Source organism: Harpegnathos saltator, unplaced genomic scaffold, assembly GCF_003227715.2.
Source record: "Harpegnathos saltator strain DR-91 unplaced genomic scaffold, Hsal_v8.6 scaffold254, whole genome shotgun sequence".
NCBI classification, from domain to species: Eukaryota; Metazoa; Arthropoda; class Insecta; order Hymenoptera; family Formicidae; genus Harpegnathos; species Harpegnathos saltator.
Window position 1 is genome coordinate 106,571 of NW_020230044.1, and position 21,293 is coordinate 127,863.

Consider the following 21,293-nt stretch of genomic DNA (forward strand, 5'->3'; position numbering starts at 1 on the left):
GAAGAAACAGTTTTACATGTCAAGTAAATTTCCAATAAAATCCCCTCTCGCTAAATTAAATAAGTGAAGAGTAATCAATCGACCAAATCTGTTTAAAAAATATATATTCGTTAACGACTCGCATATTATTCAGGACATTCAACGTGTGCATGTAGTGCGTGGGAAATAAAGAATGTCACTCGTTTCTTTATTTTCTTTCTTTTTTTCGTTCATTCGGAAAGCTGTCATAGAGTCTAAGATCATTGTCACTCAAATAATAGCTACGACCAAGAAAACCATGATCGATTCGAGGATTGTGCGGGTGACTTCGCCGTCGGTGTGGTTGGTATAGATGAGGATGGTGTACCTGCCATAGAGAGCTGCTTTTCGTCAAGTTGATTTCTCAGTCTAACCTTCTCGTTTGTTTCCTCTTGCATCTTTTGTTCGTATTGCCGAACGCTTTCCAGATTCATATCATACCACTCGTCAATCCAGGCAAAAGCCTGTCTGTGGCCTAACAACAAGATGTCCCTGATACACTAAGCAATAAAAAGAAAATTAATTATTTAATTAAATTAAATTAATAAAAAGAATGTTATTGTTAGAAATAGATTTAAATATTTTATTTGTTAAATTTACTCTATGTATAAATTCTTCTACTCGCGTCTGCATTCCCCAGACTTCAAATGAGGCATGAACCAACTTGTAGGAACACATTATGGGTTGTGTCATGTCTCTCCAGCCTTCAACCAAGGGACCACGGCCCGTTCGTTTTGATTGGAAAAATTTAGGATCCTGTTATATTAATTACGATATAATGTTAAAACAACAATACAGATTGATTCAAGATTTTGTATAACCTACTTCCTCCTCTTTGTAATGCTTTGCAGAGATTTCATCATATGCAATATCCACAAAATCAACTTCTCTATGGATCAATTCAATAGGTGACAACCCTAAGCACTACAAGTTAACATATTAATAAAGAATTAATAACTATAATGAAAATTAGAAACGCATTCAGGTAATAATTATGTAGCAAATGACTTACATTTTCTGTCGAACCATTGTTATCTTCATAACGTGTATTTATTGCTACATGAAACTTTGGGATGAAGGAACACTGAAAGAGAAAAATTCAGGAATAATTGGAAATTTTATGGTTATATCCATGTTTATATTTACTTACAGTATATTCTGTGGTCATCACGAATAAGCATGCAAGAAAATGAATAAGATTAATAAAAAAAAATTATCTTTTATATCAATTATAGGCAAAAAAGTTTAAGAGCCATTATCATTATTAATATTACAAGACCTAAGAGTTGATTTCAGATTCAATATTTTGTATGCAAGATTAACAATGCTGCAGCTGTGAACATTGATCGTGTGTGTGTGTGTGTGTGTGTGTGTGTGTGTGTGTGTGTGTAGAGAAAGAGAGAGAGAGAGAGAGAGAGAGAGAGAGAGAGAGAGAGAGAGAGAGAGATAATAAAATATATTATTAAAATAAAATATACCTGTAATAGTAAAAGGATAATAGTTCCATGCTTTTTCTGTCACATAAAATATTCGTGGTAAGATAGATTGTATCCAGTAAGGAAGTTTACTGCAAGGTAAATAAAAGATTATAATAATTATGTAAAAGAGAATACAATACTATTCTAGTTGATTAATATTTAGACACAGACACGTACATGTGCACATATGCGTCACAGTAAAACTTATTAAGAATAAATTTACCTAGAAAGATGGATTCTTTTCTCTGTATACTGGCCTTTTCCATGTAAAGGATCTTCGCAAGTGGTATTTTCTATAACTTCTACTCCCTCATCGGAATCAGATTGCTCATGACTATGTCTAGCAATCATATATAACTGGCCAATGCGATACTATACAAAAATAGAATGGTTAGTTCAAAAGTATCATTGGGAAAGTTATATTCTCTGACAGGTTCATACATAATACGTAACAGTATACAACAATAATCTCTAGACAAATATAAATGTCGGTGCTGGATGGACAAATTAATATATAAATAAATACAATAGTTTCATGTATTATACCTCCTCCTTAGTAAGCGGCATGCAAATGCGATATTCTTTTGTGAGAACCATTGTCAGTGAAGTTGATCCTTGCTTGTTGTTAATTAATTAATTGACACTTTCCTTTTCGAATATTCGCACGAAGGATCCAAGACCGCTAGTCAGCGTCAATTTCAGCAGATAAACAATCCGCCATAGTGAGTGAAGTTCACCGTATCGTGACGAAAATCGATAGTCGAAGTGGTAAGTTACGAATAAGAAAATCACTATTGTGAGTTGGTGATTATGAAAATCACTAAGCAGTAGTTCGGTGACAATTTCACGTGTTACGTGTACAAAAATTGTGCGGATAACAAATTCGTGATATGATGTGCAGGTAACACCGACGCGTTAGTGCAACATGCGATGGTGAAGCAGGCAAGGATAAGAGGCGGCGGAATTATAGCTGCGTGGTCTCGGTGTGAAGGAAGGAATTCAGACGGAGGAAAGCCGATCGGCGCCAATGGCCTACGAAGCGTTATGGCATGAGTACATGCAGATGCCTGTGGTGACGCGGGCTTATACCACAGCCTGTGTCATCACAACTCTCGCCGTGGTACTCATCTTGGTTTTTTTTCGCAGCCTTTAGCTGTGTATATGATGACTACACGACTACGCTTCTACATAACTTGTTTCTCGTTTTCGTAACCTCTTAGACGCTCGGATTTTTTCAATTTGTACTTTTCACTTTGCGGATTCCTAGGTTTCCTAAATTCTGGGATTCTTGAATCTCCGGAATCTCGAAATCCTTGGATTTTCAGACATTCAGATTTTTGCATTCTCTTGTATTAATTCTTACCATGATATTCTCCTTAGTTTCGTACACATGCCACGCGTGCGCATGCACACATGCACGCGCGCGCGCGTGCGTGCACACACACACACACACACACACACCACACACCATCCGCACGCGCGCATATATACATACATACGCACACAATAATCAATAATTATATAAAAGTCAATGCAATTTGCGTACAACAGTAACAAAATATTGAAAATTTTACTAAATGATTTGTAAAATTAAACAATTTATTTTAACATATATTTATATTTTAGCAATTGGACCTGGTATCTCCGTTTCAGCTATATTTTAATCCAATCCTTATAATTGAGCAATACCAGGTATGTAAGTACCTATGCAGCATGTATCTCTATACAATAGTTATTATTAAGCGGTATACTTGCTCTACACATATCTGTTAAATGATGCAACAAATTATTTCAGATATGGCGGTTGATAACAACATTCCTATTCTTTGGAAATATAGGTTTCAACCTACTCTTCAATATGATCTTCACATATCGGTATTGTCGTATGTTAGAAGAAGGATCCTTTCGCAGGAGAACAGCTGATTTTGTAATGATGTTCATTTTTGGTGGAATATGCATGATTGTATCCTTGGCAAATTATCATAATTGAGATTGTTGATGCCGTTACTTGAGAATACTGTATTTTTGAAAACATTCCATGGCTGCATCCTTAACTTTTAGTATTTTAGACTTTTGCATTTTTTGTCAATTTGCTGTTCCTAGGACATGCATTCACAATAATGTTGGTGTATGTCTGGTCACGACGAAATCCTTTCGTCAGGATGAATTTTTTTGGACTGTTAAACTTCCAGGTAAGTTTTGCTAAAAAGAGTTAGAATGGATCATATCCAATTGAAAGAGCTATTATTATTTTGACTTGTATCAGTCAAACATCTACGATAATAATCACTGTATTTACAGGCTCCGTATCTACCGTGGGTGCTGCTAGGCTTCTCGGTATTACTTGGTAATACGATATGGGTCGATCTAGTTGGAATGGCAGTAGGACATACATATTATTTCGCGGAGGACGTATTCCCCCGATTAAGAGGAGGTTTTCGAATCTTGAAAACCCCGCAAATACTGTAAGTAGTAATTACTTTTAGTTATTACATGTTTGATATTAAAGTAATGTTTATATCTCCAAAATTATATACCGAATTATGTATTGTATCAATTTAATTTTCGAAATAATTTTTATCGAAATGTACTTCGCTTACGAAGGAAATTATATTTTGTCTTACTATTAAATAGTAACAAACGATTAGATTTATCAATGGTAATGTTTAGTCTGGCATTTTTCCTCTTCAGTAAGACTTTATTCGACGCACATCCGGAAGATCCAGATTATATGCCGCCGCCGGAAGATCGGCCAGGTGGCTTCAATTGGGGACAGGCTAACGTGCAGTGATCGAAATTCCATAGCTCACTTTCTGATGTTATTTATGACATCACCCAAAAATATTACGGCAGGCTGCGGCTCTGTTGCTGTTCTTGCTTGCTTTGGAATTATTGATAACAAGCGTTCGGATTTGCACCCAAAGATGCGTAATATGAAGAGTAATATATATATATATATATGTATATATATATATATACATACACACACACACACACACACACACACACACACACACATATATATATATATATAGACTGTATAAACGATTGAATGATTTCTTTCAAATGAGAATTTCCCAATAAATTTGTGGAGTTGGCGCTTCTTCAGCAAAAATTCGTCGCAAGGATTCGTCCAATTACAAATTTCATTCAAGATTGGAGACCGACGATAGTTTGCACTCAAATAATTATCGAGCAAAAAGTGTCTCAAGAGAAAAAAAATTATAGTTCAGAGAAAGCAATTCTTTTTAGATACTTTGTACGCAGACGAGAAAGCTGGGGAGATGTGTGTACTGGCCGCTTATCGTATAATTAGCCATTATTGAATTTCGTCGATGTCGATTTATATACATACACGTTCTTAGCTATTCGTTTCTGCGTACGAAATCCAGATTCCACTAATTAATCTTTTGATAATCAAGTGTCACGCTTTTATTATTATGCTGCGAAGAAGAATAATGGTTTGGACTTGTTCAAAGTGTGTGTGCGGCGCTCATATAAGGCGCTGCCGAGTTATTTCTGTTTCTAATCAAAAATTTTTTTTTTCTCTCTTCGATACATCTGGTGTGGTGTTTAACTGTGTAAAGATTAATATTTATAACTTTGGTTTATTATTATTAAGTTGTTGCGTGCAGGATGTTCTCTGTACATAACTTCACACCATGTATAGTAGTTCATTTTATTCTGATATATTGTAATGGTTTTAATGCCGAATGTTAAAATGTTCGTAGATTGTCTGGATTTCGTAATTTAATTTTGCAATTCAATGGAAATGATGATTTTACGCACGCGAGTACTATCAAATTGGCATTCCGATGATTAAGCCAGTTAATTGTCTCTGTCGCGTATATGCACTCCCAATTCCGCGGCAAACAAGGATTGTAATATTTGCAAATTTGTTAGATTTATTATTTATTGAAGGCAACTTGATTTTTGTAAAAGTGATCGATGGTGACATTTGTGATACATTCACCGTGCTCATAATTCTTGCATTAAACATTGAAGAGAAGGAAAGAAAGAGAACAAAAAAAGAAAATGCCATTACATGGGAGACTATTTTAGTGTGTATTAAAGCATTTAATTATATTTATTGCGGTAGCAAAATGTATAATCTAGGCAACATCTACAGAGTACAAATCGTTAAATATAAACTAAAGGAATAACACACACACACACACACGCGCGCCCACACACACACACACACACACACACGCGCGCGCGCGCACACACACACACACACACACACACACACACACACACACACACACACACACCTCCCATTCTCTTTGTTCATACGTGTATATTATATAATATGTGAATATAACAGAGACTTGCATTGATTATAGTTAATTACCGTCGTCTCTCTTTTTATAGAAACGATGGAAAAGTAACGTTCCTTTTTCTAGAATCAATGCGTCGTTCAATTAATATCTTCTTAATGTGTTATACACTTTCAATTTTATGTTCTGAGCACTTTGGTTACGAATTAAACAATTAATACATTATTTAGAAATTTTTTATGATATGAATCATTAAATTTATGATATAACATTGAACATTTTAATTTTTTTATTTAAACTTCTCCCTGATATGGAATGATGAACATTACTTTGCCACGTGCAATTAATTAATAAATGACTAAATTAGTAGATACGAACTTTTTCTGTGATCCCATGAGTATTGTGTGCAATAATATTAGTAAGCGAAGTAAAGACGACTAACGCGAGTCGCCTCTACGATTAAATGTTGATGCAGATTTATTTTGTGCATTTGATTGATTTGGCACATTGATTTGGATAAAGGATAAGGGAGCTTCGTACTTCCGAGGAATATATATATATATAATCGCATTATAATTATACAATCTCTAAGATACTTCCACAGTTTAAGCCACTGGAATCTTTCCCTTATACCTTCGATTTTTTGTGTTGTAACATAAGAATTGTAAAGATTTCCTTTCATTTACGTGTATGTTTATTTCTTCTCTTATATATTTTGCTTTCAAGATCTTGGGAGGTTTAACGACTTATTTTTTGTATTTTTGGAGTTCTCTGATCCACGGGACGATTGGGATACTTGAATCTTTATGAATCGACGAATTAAGTCTATCTAATTACATCTTGTATTCGTAATCCTGACGTGAGTGTACTGAATCTCGGATTTTTCAATAGCTTTTTAGCTACATTTTCTTCCTGAAATCCTGGAATTCCTGACCTCTTTTGGTTACGTTATGTAGATTATCATCTGGACAAACGGTCTAATTTACGATTATATCCACGATTATTTCTTGTTATCGCGCATTTGTATTAACTCCTTCAGTACTGAGAATGATGAGATATAAAGATCAACATCGATTTTCTCTTCTTTAGATTAGATTTTTACGCAATATCCTTCCGTATTTTATTTTTTTTTTTTATTATAGACGGTGTGGATGAGAGAGGGGAGAGTGGAAAAAAAATAAAATTAAGGAAACTATACGTGCGCGACATTCAATATATAAAGATGCTGGAAAGATGAATTGACAGACGCGTTCGCAATCGCCAAAGAGTTTAGTAAGACTTTAGTAATTAACGAGAAAAGAAAATGAGTATGAAATAATGAACAGGATAAGAGAAGTGATTTTACAAAACCATTTATTTCAATTTAAATAATAAATGATTTAAAGCGCAATAGGATAATAACGATGTATAACTGAATACACGTACGCAATGACATGGACTATAATACAATGATTATCGGGGCACTATCATACACTCATTCTTTATTGTTTTATCATATTGCCACTGTTGCTAAAAGCACCGTGATGTCGTCCGGCTTACCACCTGGAAGATTCGAAACTTGCTCTCCACATTCTGCATCTTTCGTCGCAAAATACTTTTCGCTTAATTTATTATTAAGTATTTCTAAACATTATATTTAACTTGTAATTTCCTTGCACTGCCGACTCAGTCATATTGAAAATGTACACTCAACGGAAAACAGTTTTGTAGCGTAATTAGTGTTTAATTATTTTAAAAACGAGAAAAAGTGATGGATATAATATCTAACGTTTCGAGAATTGAAGAGAACTTTTAAGAGTGCTTCTGTGAGATTTTTACGATGTAATTTTGTCCTATTTACACCGATACGATATCATGTGTTATAAGTGATTATAAACAATATCATTTCATTTTTTACATACCTATCGCGTCGATTCCGTTCTTCTGTGCACTTTGAGCAAACGGAGACATAAAGTCGCCATCGAAGGCCAACCTGCGCGCCATCCAGGCTATCGAGTTAGCGACGTTTTGTATTTTGGTCGGGTCCCTTTCACCTTCGATTTTTCGCATTTCAGTGACTAGCAACTGATCAGGCACATTGTCGAATACCCCGTCGGTCGCCAAGAGAATTACATCGCCATCTTCGACGCCGAAACTTGAAGTGTCGGCTGATTCTGGACTGTATAAGGAAAGGCGAATTATTCTTCACTGAACGCGAATACAATATTATGTTGATGATATATACAAATATCACCCACCTGTCGCTAAGCACCAGACGAGAATGTCCCGGAGGTGGCAGCGATAATTGGAAGGGAGTATTGAAGTAATGTTGTTGCTCGGACGAGCGATGCACTACTTCCCCTCTTCGTACGACAACAAAGCCACTATCTCCTATATTAGCTGTGTAAATGCTGCTTGTCTCTTTATTGAGAACTATGACGCATGCGGTGCTACTACCTGAAACAAGTGGTATGACAGAAAAATGGATGAATAACGAGTCGACTCTAAACATTAATGTATTTATGCCGTTGGAATATAATTTACATACCTAATATTGGTTGTTTACTTTCTAATAATTCGTAGTAACTACGTGCTAATAAACCAGATGGTTCTGTAGGTGCGAATTTGTCCATAGAAACTAGTCTCTCACAAGTCTTCATCAAACAACTAGAAAACTCTCCCGGATCGATTCCATAATGTCGCCATCCTCCTACACCATCAGCTACACCTGAAAAATAACACAAATTTAATATAATTAGTATTGCAATTGTACGCAATTAATATTAATTAGAACATAATCTTAGAAGACAGTCATGTGTAAATAACTGCACAAAGTAAAGTAATTCATTGCGTCATAGCTTCAGGTTCAGTGTCCATATTGCTTCACACACTAGCAACAATGTTAATTATCTAACTTAACTATGTATAAGATTCATTAAACTGCTATTTCTTGCAATCTAGAAGTGAAAATTGCATGAATAAAATATAAAACTTTCTCTATAACTCACCACAGATTACATAGAAAAAGAACATATATTAAAAATTTCATATTCAAACAATATACAGACATCTAGCAAAATTACAAGTATAAGTTATATATTACTTAACTAAAAATATACATGCAAATTTAGATGATTAGTATGTTTCTTTCATAGTTGTATATTTGTGTTTTTTCTATTAAAAATAAAACCTATATTCATATTTAAAAGCAAAGAAAAAAAAATTGAATATTAAAGAATACAGAAAATACAAGGAGATTTGAATCCTGTCTTTCCAATTTTATGAGTTTTGAGATTTTCAGTTGTACTTTCCATTTTAAAGCAAAATGTTTTCATTCAGAAGCTTCAACTAGCAGAACAAGAGGATAAAGAAGTAACGCAAACTTACAAAAAGTAAAGAAGAAAAGTAAAAAGGTATATATATTCATGCTCTTGGTCTGAATTAACACTAATGACAAGTTAATGTCATAAATGTAAAATTCTTAAACAAAATTTAAACCTATTTTTTCCACAGTTGTATTTTATATATATATCGCACCAACTTCACTAATTTATACTTTCTGCATTTGAGAAGAGACACATTATACATATATATAAAATATGAAAAAAAAAAGAAAAGAAATAGAAGCCTGGACCATGTATGACCAAAGCAATAGTCGTCGATGTACGTCGCATCGCGTCGCTTTCTCTCCTCCTCCTCCTCCTCCTCCTCCACCTCCTCCTCCTTTTCCTTCTCGTCCTCCTCCTCCTTCTCCTACTCATTACTCTCTCTCTCTCTCTCTCTCTCTCTCTCTCTCTCTCTCTCTCTCTCTCTCTCTCTCTCTCTCACTCACTCACTCTTTCTTTCTCACTCATCCTTACCTATAACTTCGCCAGCCTTGAATTTGGCGCTGAACCAGGCGTCATCGCCGAATTGACCTTTGCGTACTCGACTCCGCTTAAAGTCTTTTGGGAAACCGCATACAGCGGAGATGAACGAGGCCTCGCGACGCTTATTACTTGTGACAAATCCCGCGTTCGTTTGCTGCTCGGCGCCGCAGGCGGAGTAGCTCGCGATACTGTTCCAAAGTGCTCGCGACAGTAGCCGACCGGTCCAATAAATCGACTGCATCACGAATCTCGACGCCGAATGCTAGACTCTGGAGTGACACGCTCACAACTTCCGCACCACCAGCACCAACACCGACGAGAACGATGACGGGTTTACGACGCGCATCCTTCTGTCCGCACTCCCGTCTCGTTTCACTATACCCAATAGGTTATTTCGCACCCCGAGCACTCGCGAATACCACGCAGCACTCAAATGCGAGTTCACGATCGTTCTGGCTAATCTCTATTTGTGACTTTCGTCTTGCTTAGCTCTCACTCAATAAAGGCAATTAGACTCAAAAGACCGTAAAACGCGAAATTTGCGAAATCTGCGATCATTCTCGCAGAACTCCGTTCCTTCGTCACACTCTCAATCACACTGTTTCACGAAATGCATGCAGGAGAATTTGCAACTGACTCAATGTGCCGTCACGTGGCGCGCTGTCGTCGACAATTATCAAATTGCAATCGATTTCTGGGAGCCGCTAGCCGTTTTTCAGCACTGAGGAACACTGTATTGCACAAAGCTATTTTATTGGCTGTATATTATCTTGGAAAATAGCTCTGAAATATATAACCAATAGAATGACCGCATTTAGCAGAAAAGCTGTTTACATAGGCTGCGTTCCGAAATTCACTGTCAGTACTGAGAATACATATGGTCTGTTCTTTTCAGCTGCACTGCGGAACTAGTGCAATAAGTTAGAATGAGACAACTATATTTTTTCTCACTTTAACTTATTGCACCAGTTCAGTAGTGCAGCTGAAAAGAACAGACCATTGGTTTGTGTCATGTATACCATAGAATTTCAGCGCTGGCAGTGAATATCGGAACGCAGTCTAAGCACTTAGCGATTCTTGTTCCTAATTGGTTTGTTCTTCTGGATCCGTTAAAGATCTAACAGAATACTCCAATAATAGATAATAATCGAACTATATATAAATATAGATAATAATCGAACTATATATAAACGATAATATATATCACTATTTGGCTGCGTCCCGATATTCACTGCTAATACGGGAAAATATATACTTTTATGTCACATATATTATAGATTTTCAGTACTGGCAGTGAATATCGGAACGCAGCCTATATCACATATACCGGAAAATTATTTGTACCTCGGAGGAAATTGTCTTCCGAGTAAAATTAATTGAAAAATAAAACCGGAATTAACAAGTTCAGGCAGTTCAAATTTATATATATATTAATCGTAAACTCCCAAAGACTATCTCTCCCACTTTCTTTTTCTATGCTTCAGAGTTGAAAAATAAATTCTACAAGGCATAAAGACTAGGCAAAGATACAAGTGTTCGTGTTACCTTTGGTAGCCACAGATGAGATAAGCCTACAGCACACGGTGCTTGTTTTCGTGCTGGATTGCTTGCTGGATGAAAATACTGCGTTCTGATTGGTGCATTTCCATCCATCTTCGGAAATGTACCAATCACAACGCAATAGTTTCATCCAGCAAGCAATCCAGCACGAAAACAAGCATCGGGTGCCGCTGGCTTTATATTTAAGGCCGTCTTAAATTCACTTTCAGATACCCCATAGCCAATGAAATGATTTGTACAGCATCTGAAGATAAACTTTAAGACGGTCATCTTAAATATAAGATTCGACTATGAATACCGGTCTTTTAGTGAAGTCCAATTACACGCTAGAAATGTTAAGTTTTAATTGGCGCATTTCTAATGCGTTACCAGATCCACTAGATTACACTAGATCTTACACTAGATCCAGCAGAAAAGCGGCTTATAAAGCCGGCGGCACACGGTGCTTGTTTTCGTGCTGGATGAAAATACTGCGTTCTGATTGGTGCATTTCCGAAGATGGATGGAACCGGCGATGCCGCCGGTTTAAGCCACTTAATTGGCTGTAAACCAGTTTTTAAAGACACTTTTAGTGATAAAAGAAGGTTCAAAATATGGATCTTAGGCCGGTATTCATAGTCGGATCTTATATTATATATATAGATATTATATTATATATATAAATCTTATATTATTTATATATAATATATATAGACCAGCCTTAAGCCTGTATCAGACTACGGATTGGGATTGTGTATTGGATTAAAATTTAATCAATCAGGGTACCTATTATGGAACTCGTCGGAATCGATTCCGATCGAATTTATCCCGTTATTTCCTAGATTTCTATTGTTTTTTCTAGGGAAACGGAATTATTCCGATCGGAATCGATTCCGACGAGTTCCATAATAGGTACCCTGGAGTAAGTTTACTAGATTATTTTCTTTTTACCAATTGGGCAAATTTCAATCCAATCTCAATCCGAATCCATCCACAGTCTGACACACGGGGCTTTAGTATACACTCAATGCACTAGTGCAATAAGTGCAAAAAGTCGAAGAAGAACAAACCTCTTGTATTTTATCGGTTGCACAACAATTTCCGTTTGCAACTGGCCAATGAAATCCCAATCCTTTAGCCGAGATTGGGACACGAGAGGGAGGTTTCCCATCTAGTTACATCAGACGAGACAGGCACAATCTATGGTGCACTATGGCGAAATTTAACATATGCACGCGCACGTGTAACATATTTTGTACGCGATCGCGTTGTTCTTTGACATTTCTGCCATTATAATGATGTAACAAGACCTCGCTCCATCTTTCTCTCTCTTTCTCTCTATTTCTCTCTCTCTTTCTCTCTCTCTCTTTTCTCTCGGACGACCGCTTTCTAAGTTTTAAATTATTTTCAACGATTCTTTGCGGATTAAAAAATGAGCACGATTCTGGAGAAAATCACCTCTATCGAGGCTGAGGTAACCTCTTTTCTACTGTTCGTGTCACCTGCTCGTGATTCGAGACATTGTCATTTAACGATGAACCGCTCTTGCAGATGGCTCGGACTCAAAAGAACAAGGCGACTTCTGGGCATTTGGGTCTGCTGAAGGCGAAATTAGCCAAACTCAGACGCGAGTTGATCACTCCGAAGGGAGGTGGTGGGGGCGGCGAACAGGGTTTTGAAGTTGCCAAGACCGGTGACGCACGCATTGGCTTCGTCGGTTTGTTTCTTGAATTAAACGATTGATATTTTATGAACCATACTTTCCGTACGCTTTACTCTGTTTGCATTATTCTGACAGATGGATGGACAGATTTTGTCGATACTCTTTCAATTAGATTACAAAGCTCCATTAGGACATGATACGACATGTCTTGAATATTATATAATTGTGTGCATAATTGTTACTTATTCTCAAGTAATAATCAATAAGATTTTACATAGACTGAATTTGTAGGCTTTCCATCTGTTGGAAAATCTACCTTGCTAAGTACTTTGGCTGGTGTATATTCTGAGGTGGCTGAATATGAATTCACAACGCTTACAACAGTTCCTGGATGTATAAAATACAAAGGTGCAAAGATACAGGTGAGTGAACATGTCTACTCTTCTTGATTTTAGTTTGTCTTGTGCATGTTACGGTTTATACAATTGTCATTGATATTCTTTAAGGTATTCTCAGTGTGGCTTACTTTGATATTTTTTCGTATATGGAGCCAAACATACACGAAAATAAAATTAAATAAAATTGTAATGGAGTGTACCTTGCAGCTGTTAGATCTTCCAGGTATTATAGAGGGTGCAAAGGATGGTAAGGGACGCGGACGACAGGTCATAGCTGTGGCGCGAACCTGCAGCCTAATTTTTATTGTTCTGGATGTGCTCAAGCCGCTCGGTCACAAACGATTAATCGAACACGAACTGGAAGGTTTTGGACTGCGACTGAACAAGCAGCCACCGAATATAACTTTTAAGAAGAAAGACAAGGGTGGTATCAATCTGCAGACCTTGGTGAGAGAATACACTGTCGAATATATAATTCGTCGATGGTAATGTGATCTGTGTGACGTAATATCTTGAAATCAAGGTAAATTGTTATATCCTTTCAGTGCGCACAATCCGAGCTCGATTTCGATACGGTGAAGATGATCCTGTCGGAGTACAAAATCAGTAATGCAGACATCACACTGAGGTACGACGCTACCTCCGACGATCTGATCGACGTTATAGAAGGAAATCGCGTTTACATCCCTTGTATTTACCTATTGAATAAAATAGGTAATATTATTGTAACTGATCAAGTTGGATTATAATAACAGAAGGAGGATTTCTGCATGGACTGTTGATTTTCTTGCAGATCAAATAAGTATAGAGGAACTGGACATTATTTATAAGATTCCACACTGTGTACCGATCTCTGCACATCACAAGTGGAATTTCGATGATCTACTGGAAAAAATGTGGGATTATTTGCAACTCGTTAGAATGTAATTTCATACAATCTAAAATTATAGTCTTAAGTTTCACAAGACGGTTTAGTTGTAAATTTAGTTCTATTGCATATCCAACAATATCAATCTATTTATTGACAGTTACACCAAGCCGAAAGGACAACTCCCAGATTATAACGCGCCTGTGGTGTTAAACACGGAAAAGCGAACGGTCGAAGATTTTTGTAATAAGCTTCACAGGTCGATCGCGAAAGAATTCAAGTAGTAAGTTTACGTGACTTCATCGAAGTTTTGAGAGAAGGATTGTAATTTGTACAGCCTTCTTTTTTTTTCTTTTTGTTATTAATTAAATGACAAATTATTGTGTTATAGTGCATTGGTGTGGGGTTCATCGGTGAAGCACCAACCACAGAAGGTGGGGAAAGATCATCTTCTTTGTGACGAAGATGTTGTGCAGATCGTAAAAAAAGTGTGATCTTATCGTGTGCGTCATTGTATGACTATTTCTCGGCAGCGCAGGAAAAGAATAAGATTTATTAATGAGAATAATGTGAAATTTATAATTAAATTGATAAGTAACATACACACGTATACATCCCTTTTGTAATTCTCGTAAAGTTCTCGTAAGTTCTCGTAAAAAGCAACGAGTCTAATCGTGATTTCGCTGAATGAATCTAACCAAAATTCCTTTTTCCTATTTTTGATTAGAGAACCTACACTAGAAACTGAACATCTTAAAGGTCATCACGCATGCACGCGCACACACACACACACACACACACACACACACACACACACACACACACACACACACACACACACACACACACACACACACACACACACACACACACATATATACTTTCCGTAAGCATAACAGTAAAGTCTTCTTGCTGTCAACTATTGTCAATACAATGACAGCAAGAGTAATGAATGGAAAGGGTAGTCTTTAGACGTAGGCTGTAGAATTAAAATCTTCTCAATGTCTACAATGCCGGGTCGACTTCCGCCGCTTTATGGAAAGTCTAGTGATAATCCTACGGATATGGCGCCGGAAAAATGGCGGCGATGAATACACGATGCTCATACACGATGAGTGTGTGCGTTTGTTAACCCGTCGCGCGTAAACTCAACGTCGTGTACGCGTCGCATAATAAATAAATATGATCTTTTCATTGTAAACACAATATTTAACATTCTTACAGTTCAATTGAAGAATTAGAAAAGTAATATGTCCGATATATATGTCTGCGAAAACTATTTATAATGCTGTGAAAATGTTTTCTAACCTTGCTCTTCAAAGTAATGAGAACAATAACAGATATTTATGTTGGAAAAAAGAATTGTAATATGTATAAATATGAAAAATAAAATAACATTGAATAATTACATGTATGTTTGTAGATATGTCAAGCTGCAGTGTTCCAGGGTGTTCTAATCGCATGACGAAAGGAAAGAATCATATGGCTTGCTACTACTATAAATTCGGAGAGTGCAAGAGTATTTCAATCCAAATTTTATTTAGCGCCTTTTCGCGCTCCGTGAGCGCGCGGGGTTCCGTATTGGTACCCCGCCATTTTCCAGGCACAAGTCGACACTAGGTAGTCGTTATTAGCTTCGAGGTTTCCGCCACTACTATCCTTGATGAGAGAATCGAAGACTCGCTGCAGAAACGAATATTTTATTTTCGAATATGTATTTTCACTTTCTTTACATTTTATGCGCAAAGATTTAATTTATTCTTTACACACCGTACATATAACACGTATATATAAGCACGGATACATATGGTCTTAAACGTCAAGTTATTACAAACTCTTTAAAATATATTCCTTTCTTTGCTGATCTAATAATTTTTCTAAATATTCGCATTTTGAAACGGCATCGTTGAGTTTTTTATTGAGGTCCTTTATAATCAGAATCTTTTGAGTGAATACAAGTTTTACTCTGAAATAATAAGAATACAATATATTTAAAGATTACGCATTTCATACGGTGGCGGTGTATCTCAGTTCTATTTGGTAACGAGATCTCTTTGAATCGTTAACCTGCTATGTAATTGCATCATAAGTTGATCTCTGTTAGCATTATTCCGAGCTATTTCCTGATGGAGCGAGGCAATCTTGTTTTCCAGCTCCCTTTTATCTATTTCTATTTCCTTTCGTGCTATTTCCTTCGCGTTGTCCCTCTCTACAGTTAATTTTGCTATTGTCTATAAATCGAACAGTCATCAAATTGCGGTTTCTCTTTTCTCTCTTTTAATTTTTCTTTTCTTTTAAGTGAAACCACGGGGATTATATCGCTTATATCGATTATATCATGTTTGCAAACTTTACCTGATTCATATTATGTAGATTTGACATGCATTCTTTAAATTTATTTTCTATTTTCTCAAGTTGCACTTCTGCGGATGTAGATCTCTTCTCCAGTAGCGACAATTTGTTCTTATAAATGCTCTCACTTTTAATCGCAGCCTGCAGCCTCGCGTCGTATTCTTCCTTCGTTAGTCTGAAAGCATGAATTACGCGCAGTTACGTTTATACAGAAGTCGAAGAAATATATACACGTCGTTCGGCTTACTGAAGTTTATCATCAAAATTTTGCTGCAACTTAGCTCGCATGTCGCGAGATTCCTTCTCCAGTCTGGATATAGCGATTTCTATCTGCTTGTCCCTCTCCCTCTGACAATCATTACGAATCATAGTTTCCGCTCTTGTAAAACTTGCGCTTTGTTGCCTCTTATAATCATCCGCCCAGGCGAGCCATTCTTCTCTCAAAGATTCTTCGAAATTTTTCTTCGCAATCTCATGTTGCTCTCTCAGCGTTTCTGTTTTTTCCTGCGAATGAAACCTTTGCGTTTGTTGCAAGATATGTATATATATATATATATATATATATATATATATATATATATACATACACACACAAGGATAGTCCCAGAAGTACCTGACCTGACGTATAGATAGCGGTTGTTGTTTGAAAAGAATGACTATCGTAGAAAGTATTAACCTTATAAAGCTTAAGTTTGAAGTTTGACGACGCTACGTTGTTTAGTATTTGTTTGGCAGCCGTCAATAGTGAACGTTCTCAGTGAATTCGTAAACATGGAAAAAATTGGTCATCGTTATATGATACAATACTTTCATTTGAAAGGCCTCAGTCCAACCAATATCAAAGCGGAGCTAGATTCTCTACTCTGGGGGAGTCTGCTCCTTCATTTACAACAGTAAAATATTGGGTGGCAGAGTTTAAACGAGGCCGTACGAGCTGCCAAGACGAACGTCGCACTGGTCGACCAAATGAGGTGACCACACCAGAAATGGTGAAGAAAATCCATCCAAATGGTATCGGATGACCGTCGACTGCGAAAGTGCGCGAGTTAGCAGACATGGTAGGCATTTCAAAAAGTACTGTACATCGCATATTGACTGAAAATTTGGACATGAGAAAGCTATGCGCAAGATGGGTGCCGCGATTGGAACAAAAACAGCGTCGTGAGGATGTTTCAATCGAGTGTTTGGCGAAGTTTCGCAGCATTAAAGCCGAGTTTTTGCGTCGATTCATAACCATGGATGAAACATGGGCCCATCATTTTACACCGAGGAACGAAGGAACAGTCAAAACAATGGACCAAGGTGGCTTGATGGCTATTCGTCGAGGAGCTCGACGATTCCTACTATAAACAGGGTATCGAAGCTATTGAGCATCGCTGGGAAAAGTGTATTGAGCTAAAAGGAGACTATATAGAGAAATAAAGATATTTTTTCCCAAATTTTTTATGTTTTCTTTGTTAGGTCAGGTACTTCTGGGACTACCCTCGTATCGTATATTCTTTATGTTACTTTCCTTCTTTGCTCAAATGTACCTGAAAGCGCAACTGCGTCTGCTGCATCATCATGCTTGTTTCCTGGTCACGCTTCTTTTGTTCCGCCAGGAGATTCAATCTGTCCTTCTCGAAGCGCTCCGCAAATGTACTCTGCAACATCCGAAAGTGCGCTTCTTGTTTCTCCAATTTCTCCTCATATCTGATCGAACAAAATTTTGATTAGGATATATTCACTTGTACTCATGGAAAATAACGCTAAGAATTACATATAATGTGATGACGATGACGATAATGATGATGATGATAACAACAACAACAACAACAACAACAACAACAACAACAACAACAACAACAACAACAATAACAACAACAATAATAATAATACATGCGCGCGCGCGCGCAATCCTTTTTGCGACGCACCGTGCCGTCAGCATGTCCTTCTCCTTGGTCAAGAGCTTCTCGTGGTTGTCTGTCAACTCGATTCGCAATTGCTCCAATTGCTGATTGGATCTACGCAACGTCCGCAATTCCATATCCTGTAACTCCTTTATGTGAGCGCGTCTCAACTCTTGTATCTCTCGTTGATGTTGCTCCATCATGCTGTGCAATTCTGGCTCCAGCCCTTTCACCGTCATTTCCTGCGATTAAATCGAAATCGATTAAGCTGTCTGATTTCTAATTATTTATCGCGCCGTACTCAATTACGCCGTGCGATTGAGGGTCGCGACCGACCCGAAAGGGGAAAAATCCCCGCACATTTTATCGCGAATTATATATAAATAGAGCGATGATTTTCACCTTGATTTTCGAGGTCTTCATCTCCAGCCATCGTTCGCGCCGTATCTTCTCCGCCGCCGCGGCGTTCTCCCTCATGCGTTGCAACTCCACGGCATGTCTCTCGTTGATTACTTTCACATTCCGTTGAATCTTCTGCTCCATCTCTTTCATCTGTCGCACTAAAGAGTCGCATTTCTGCGTGAGATCCGTCTTCTCGGCGATCAGCTGCTCGATGAACCTCTGATGGCGCTCCACCATCGTCCTGTAATTGCTCTTCAGCTCCTTCGTCTTCGTGTCGTAACATTGCCTCTGCGTGTTGATTTTGTCGCACGCAGTCTCACGCTCGGACTTCAATTGATCCTTCAGACACTCGATCGTCGCATTCTTCTCTTCTATCTGCAGTCTCGCGGTCTCCAGATCGTCCCGCCGGCAGCTGGAAGCTGTCAGACCGTTCCCTGTCTCGTATCTGCCGAAGAAGCGGTATATCTTTTGGTATAACAAATTTCCTCCCATCTCGGAATACCCCGTGAATTCTGCGATACTCCGTCGAGAGTGAATTCATCGTTCGATCATGGTCTCACCTGCTGGGACCTCGACAAGATGAAATTATAGTTGCTGCGCCGTCGGCAATAATGTTATCATTCACTTGTACGCCTTCTGCGAAGCAGCAAAAAATCGTGGCGTTGCAGGAGCCAAAGTTGCGGAGGATTTAAAAGAGAATCAAGTAACTTAAATTAATATAATTAGCGACAGTTGATTCGTCGAGTGTCAATACCGTTTTCGAGAGTTCCTAGGAAGGACATTATGTCGTCGTAGGTCGTTACGAGTGACGTGCATTTTTCACCGTTCACATCTCTCTCCGGCTCAATCTGCACTTATAATCGTGATAGTTTATGTAATAATTATCTAATCACTGTAATTAATATACTTGTAGACCCAATTGATTGTAATTAATAAGAGAGAATCGTGTGCCTTAGCTTACCGTAATAATAATAATTATTGCCGTAATAATATATACGAGTATAATTGAATATTAAATAATCTTTCAATAATTTGGGTTAGAAAATATGAAATTTGGCATTTGGATTCTTGACGAATTGACAGATATCGGCGAGTAAGAGATTCCGATCGCTTACTTGCTCCGGAGAGTTGCGTGATGCTACCCTCAAATCAGCATCGTACTTTGTGCACGTTTCAATTCGTTTGCGTACCGTCATTTCGATACTGCTGCTATTCTTCTCTAATTGGTTTAGCATGTCGCACAGTTGCTCAAACGAGCCAGGTGATTCGATCAGGTTCTGGTTGAAATCGCGCTTTTCCTCACATAAACTCTCAATCTCCATAGCTTGCTTTCTTTTTCTCTTAATTTGTTCTGTTTAATATATTTGCTAATATAAAAGTTTCTCGTGCGTTTCGACGCACATCCGCCAGGCACCCACCTAATCACGCTGCCAAAGAATCGTTAGCTCAACTCACCGGCACCGGCACAGACTTACAGACTTACACGCCGCCGTGCACACGCTTTTATTTACGCATTGGCCGACGATATTGCCATGACGATGTGCCGCAAACAAGAGCAGTGTTCCTGCCTTAACCGGCTTAACGCCCTAGGGAAAATGCACATTCACAGGAATAACTTTTGATATTCGATCATGTGTCAATGGAGATTTACCTGTTCCTGTTCCTGTTCAATTTTTATTTTTAATTTCGATAATCAATGTACGTTAAAACGATGTATTTTATGTGACTGCAGACACACTCACATATATTTATATATTTATATTTATATGCGATAAGCAGATATTAAATAATTAATGCGGTTAACCAATAGGATTAATGGATTAAATAAATCATCAGCAGACTTCCTGTCTCTCATAATTTCTGTTTCTTATCGTCCTTTGATTGATGTTGGAAATGTTGATAGGATTTGGCAATTCAGAAGGAGAGAGGAGGAAGCTTGTAGACTAGATTTAGAAGAAATGTTCATGCAGCCATCACAATTGGTTTCGCATCATTCAGCAACAGGAGGCAAGGTTTGATGAGCGTTTAATCAGCGATGCCTTTGGTGATTATGAACATTGTTACTTGTGATTTTTCCTCTCTCTGACGATAAATTAGTTACCTATGATAAAGGTGTACAAATATAGTCAAAACATTGGCGAGAAATCACTAATAATTAGACGATGAGAATTAGATGAGTAATGGCAATTGCTAATTGCAAAGCTATTTTATAATAAGACATTTTCTCTATTCTATTAAAATTCAGAGAATTCTAATAAAATAAGGACATGATAAATGTAGACGAGTAAATTATACGATATTAATATAGAAATAAACATCCGATTTGAATTACGTGTTGAAGAAACGCGCAACTTCTCCATATATTCCTTAACGATGGAAAAAGAAATGATGAAAGATGGAATAAACGATAAACAATAAACGATAAAGAACAACTTCTACAGTCCTAACGAGCTTATTAACGTTATCATTCGGTACTCTTTTCAAATCCCTCGCATAAAATTCGATAATATTCAATCACGTTGAAATCACAGATCCACTCTACACTCGATCTTTCTCAT

At 37.4% G+C, this 21,293-nt stretch overlaps 5 protein-coding genes across 6 annotated transcripts; 2 read left to right on the forward strand and 3 right to left on the reverse strand.

Moving 5' to 3' along the window:
- Positions 1-87: 87 nt before the first annotated feature.
- Positions 88-2,243, reverse strand: rdgBbeta (cytoplasmic phosphatidylinositol transfer protein 1). The gene is made up of 8 exons (XM_011139319.3): positions 2,043-2,243; positions 1,720-1,868; positions 1,497-1,585; positions 1,169-1,176; positions 1,031-1,102; positions 844-942; positions 619-774; positions 88-518 (listed from the first exon to the last, which is right to left on the reverse strand). Exons 1-8 carry the CDS (start codon positions 2,091-2,093, stop codon positions 261-263), a joined length of 882 nt encoding a protein of 293 aa, XP_011137621.1. The 5' UTR covers positions 2,094-2,243; the 3' UTR covers positions 88-260.
- A 59-nt stretch (positions 2,244-2,302) lies between these two features.
- Positions 2,303-5,663, forward strand: Der-2 (Derlin 2). The gene is made up of 6 exons (XM_011139318.3): positions 2,303-2,616; positions 3,123-3,188; positions 3,292-3,459; positions 3,566-3,688; positions 3,798-3,961; positions 4,188-5,663. Exons 1-6 carry the CDS (start codon positions 2,524-2,526, stop codon positions 4,285-4,287), a joined length of 714 nt encoding a protein of 237 aa, XP_011137620.1. The 5' UTR covers positions 2,303-2,523; the 3' UTR covers positions 4,288-5,663.
- A 1,600-nt stretch (positions 5,664-7,263) lies between these two features.
- LOC105182127 (protein phosphatase PTC7 homolog) lies at positions 7,264-10,257 on the reverse strand. Its single transcript, XM_011139317.3, has 5 exons — positions 9,616-10,257; positions 8,304-8,483; positions 8,014-8,212; positions 7,678-7,934; positions 7,264-7,318 (listed from the first exon to the last, which is right to left on the reverse strand). The coding sequence occupies exons 1-5, from the start codon at positions 9,863-9,865 to the stop codon at positions 7,269-7,271; spliced, it is 936 nt and encodes a 311-aa protein (XP_011137619.1). The 5' UTR covers positions 9,866-10,257; the 3' UTR covers positions 7,264-7,268.
- Positions 10,258-12,361: 2,104 nt separating this feature from the next.
- Positions 12,362-14,884, forward strand: 128up (GTP-binding protein 128up). The gene is made up of 8 exons (XM_011139316.3): positions 12,362-12,637; positions 12,715-12,880; positions 13,118-13,248; positions 13,432-13,671; positions 13,770-13,938; positions 14,018-14,147; positions 14,253-14,375; positions 14,484-14,884. Exons 1-8 carry the CDS (start codon positions 12,596-12,598, stop codon positions 14,584-14,586), a joined length of 1,104 nt encoding a protein of 367 aa, XP_011137618.1. The 5' UTR covers positions 12,362-12,595; the 3' UTR covers positions 14,587-14,884.
- A 641-nt stretch (positions 14,885-15,525) lies between these two features.
- On the reverse strand, positions 15,526-20,351 carry dila (centrosomal protein dilatory). 2 transcript variants are annotated; one of them, XM_011139357.3, is made up of 10 exons: positions 19,851-20,351; positions 19,490-19,583; positions 19,296-19,371; positions 18,736-19,180; positions 18,358-18,575; positions 17,977-18,136; positions 16,692-16,948; positions 16,448-16,619; positions 16,160-16,323; positions 15,526-16,058 (listed from the first exon to the last, which is right to left on the reverse strand). In XM_011139357.3, the coding sequence occupies exons 1-10, from the start codon at positions 20,055-20,057 to the stop codon at positions 15,920-15,922; spliced, it is 1,932 nt and encodes a 643-aa protein (XP_011137659.1). In that variant the 5' UTR covers positions 20,058-20,351; the 3' UTR covers positions 15,526-15,919. The 2 variants fall into 2 exon arrangements, with proteins under 2 accessions (XP_011137659.1, XP_019696478.1); XM_019840919.2 differs by having other exon boundaries at positions 15,920-16,058; positions 19,490-19,588; positions 19,851-19,902.
- Between the last annotated feature and the right edge of the window lie 942 nt (positions 20,352-21,293).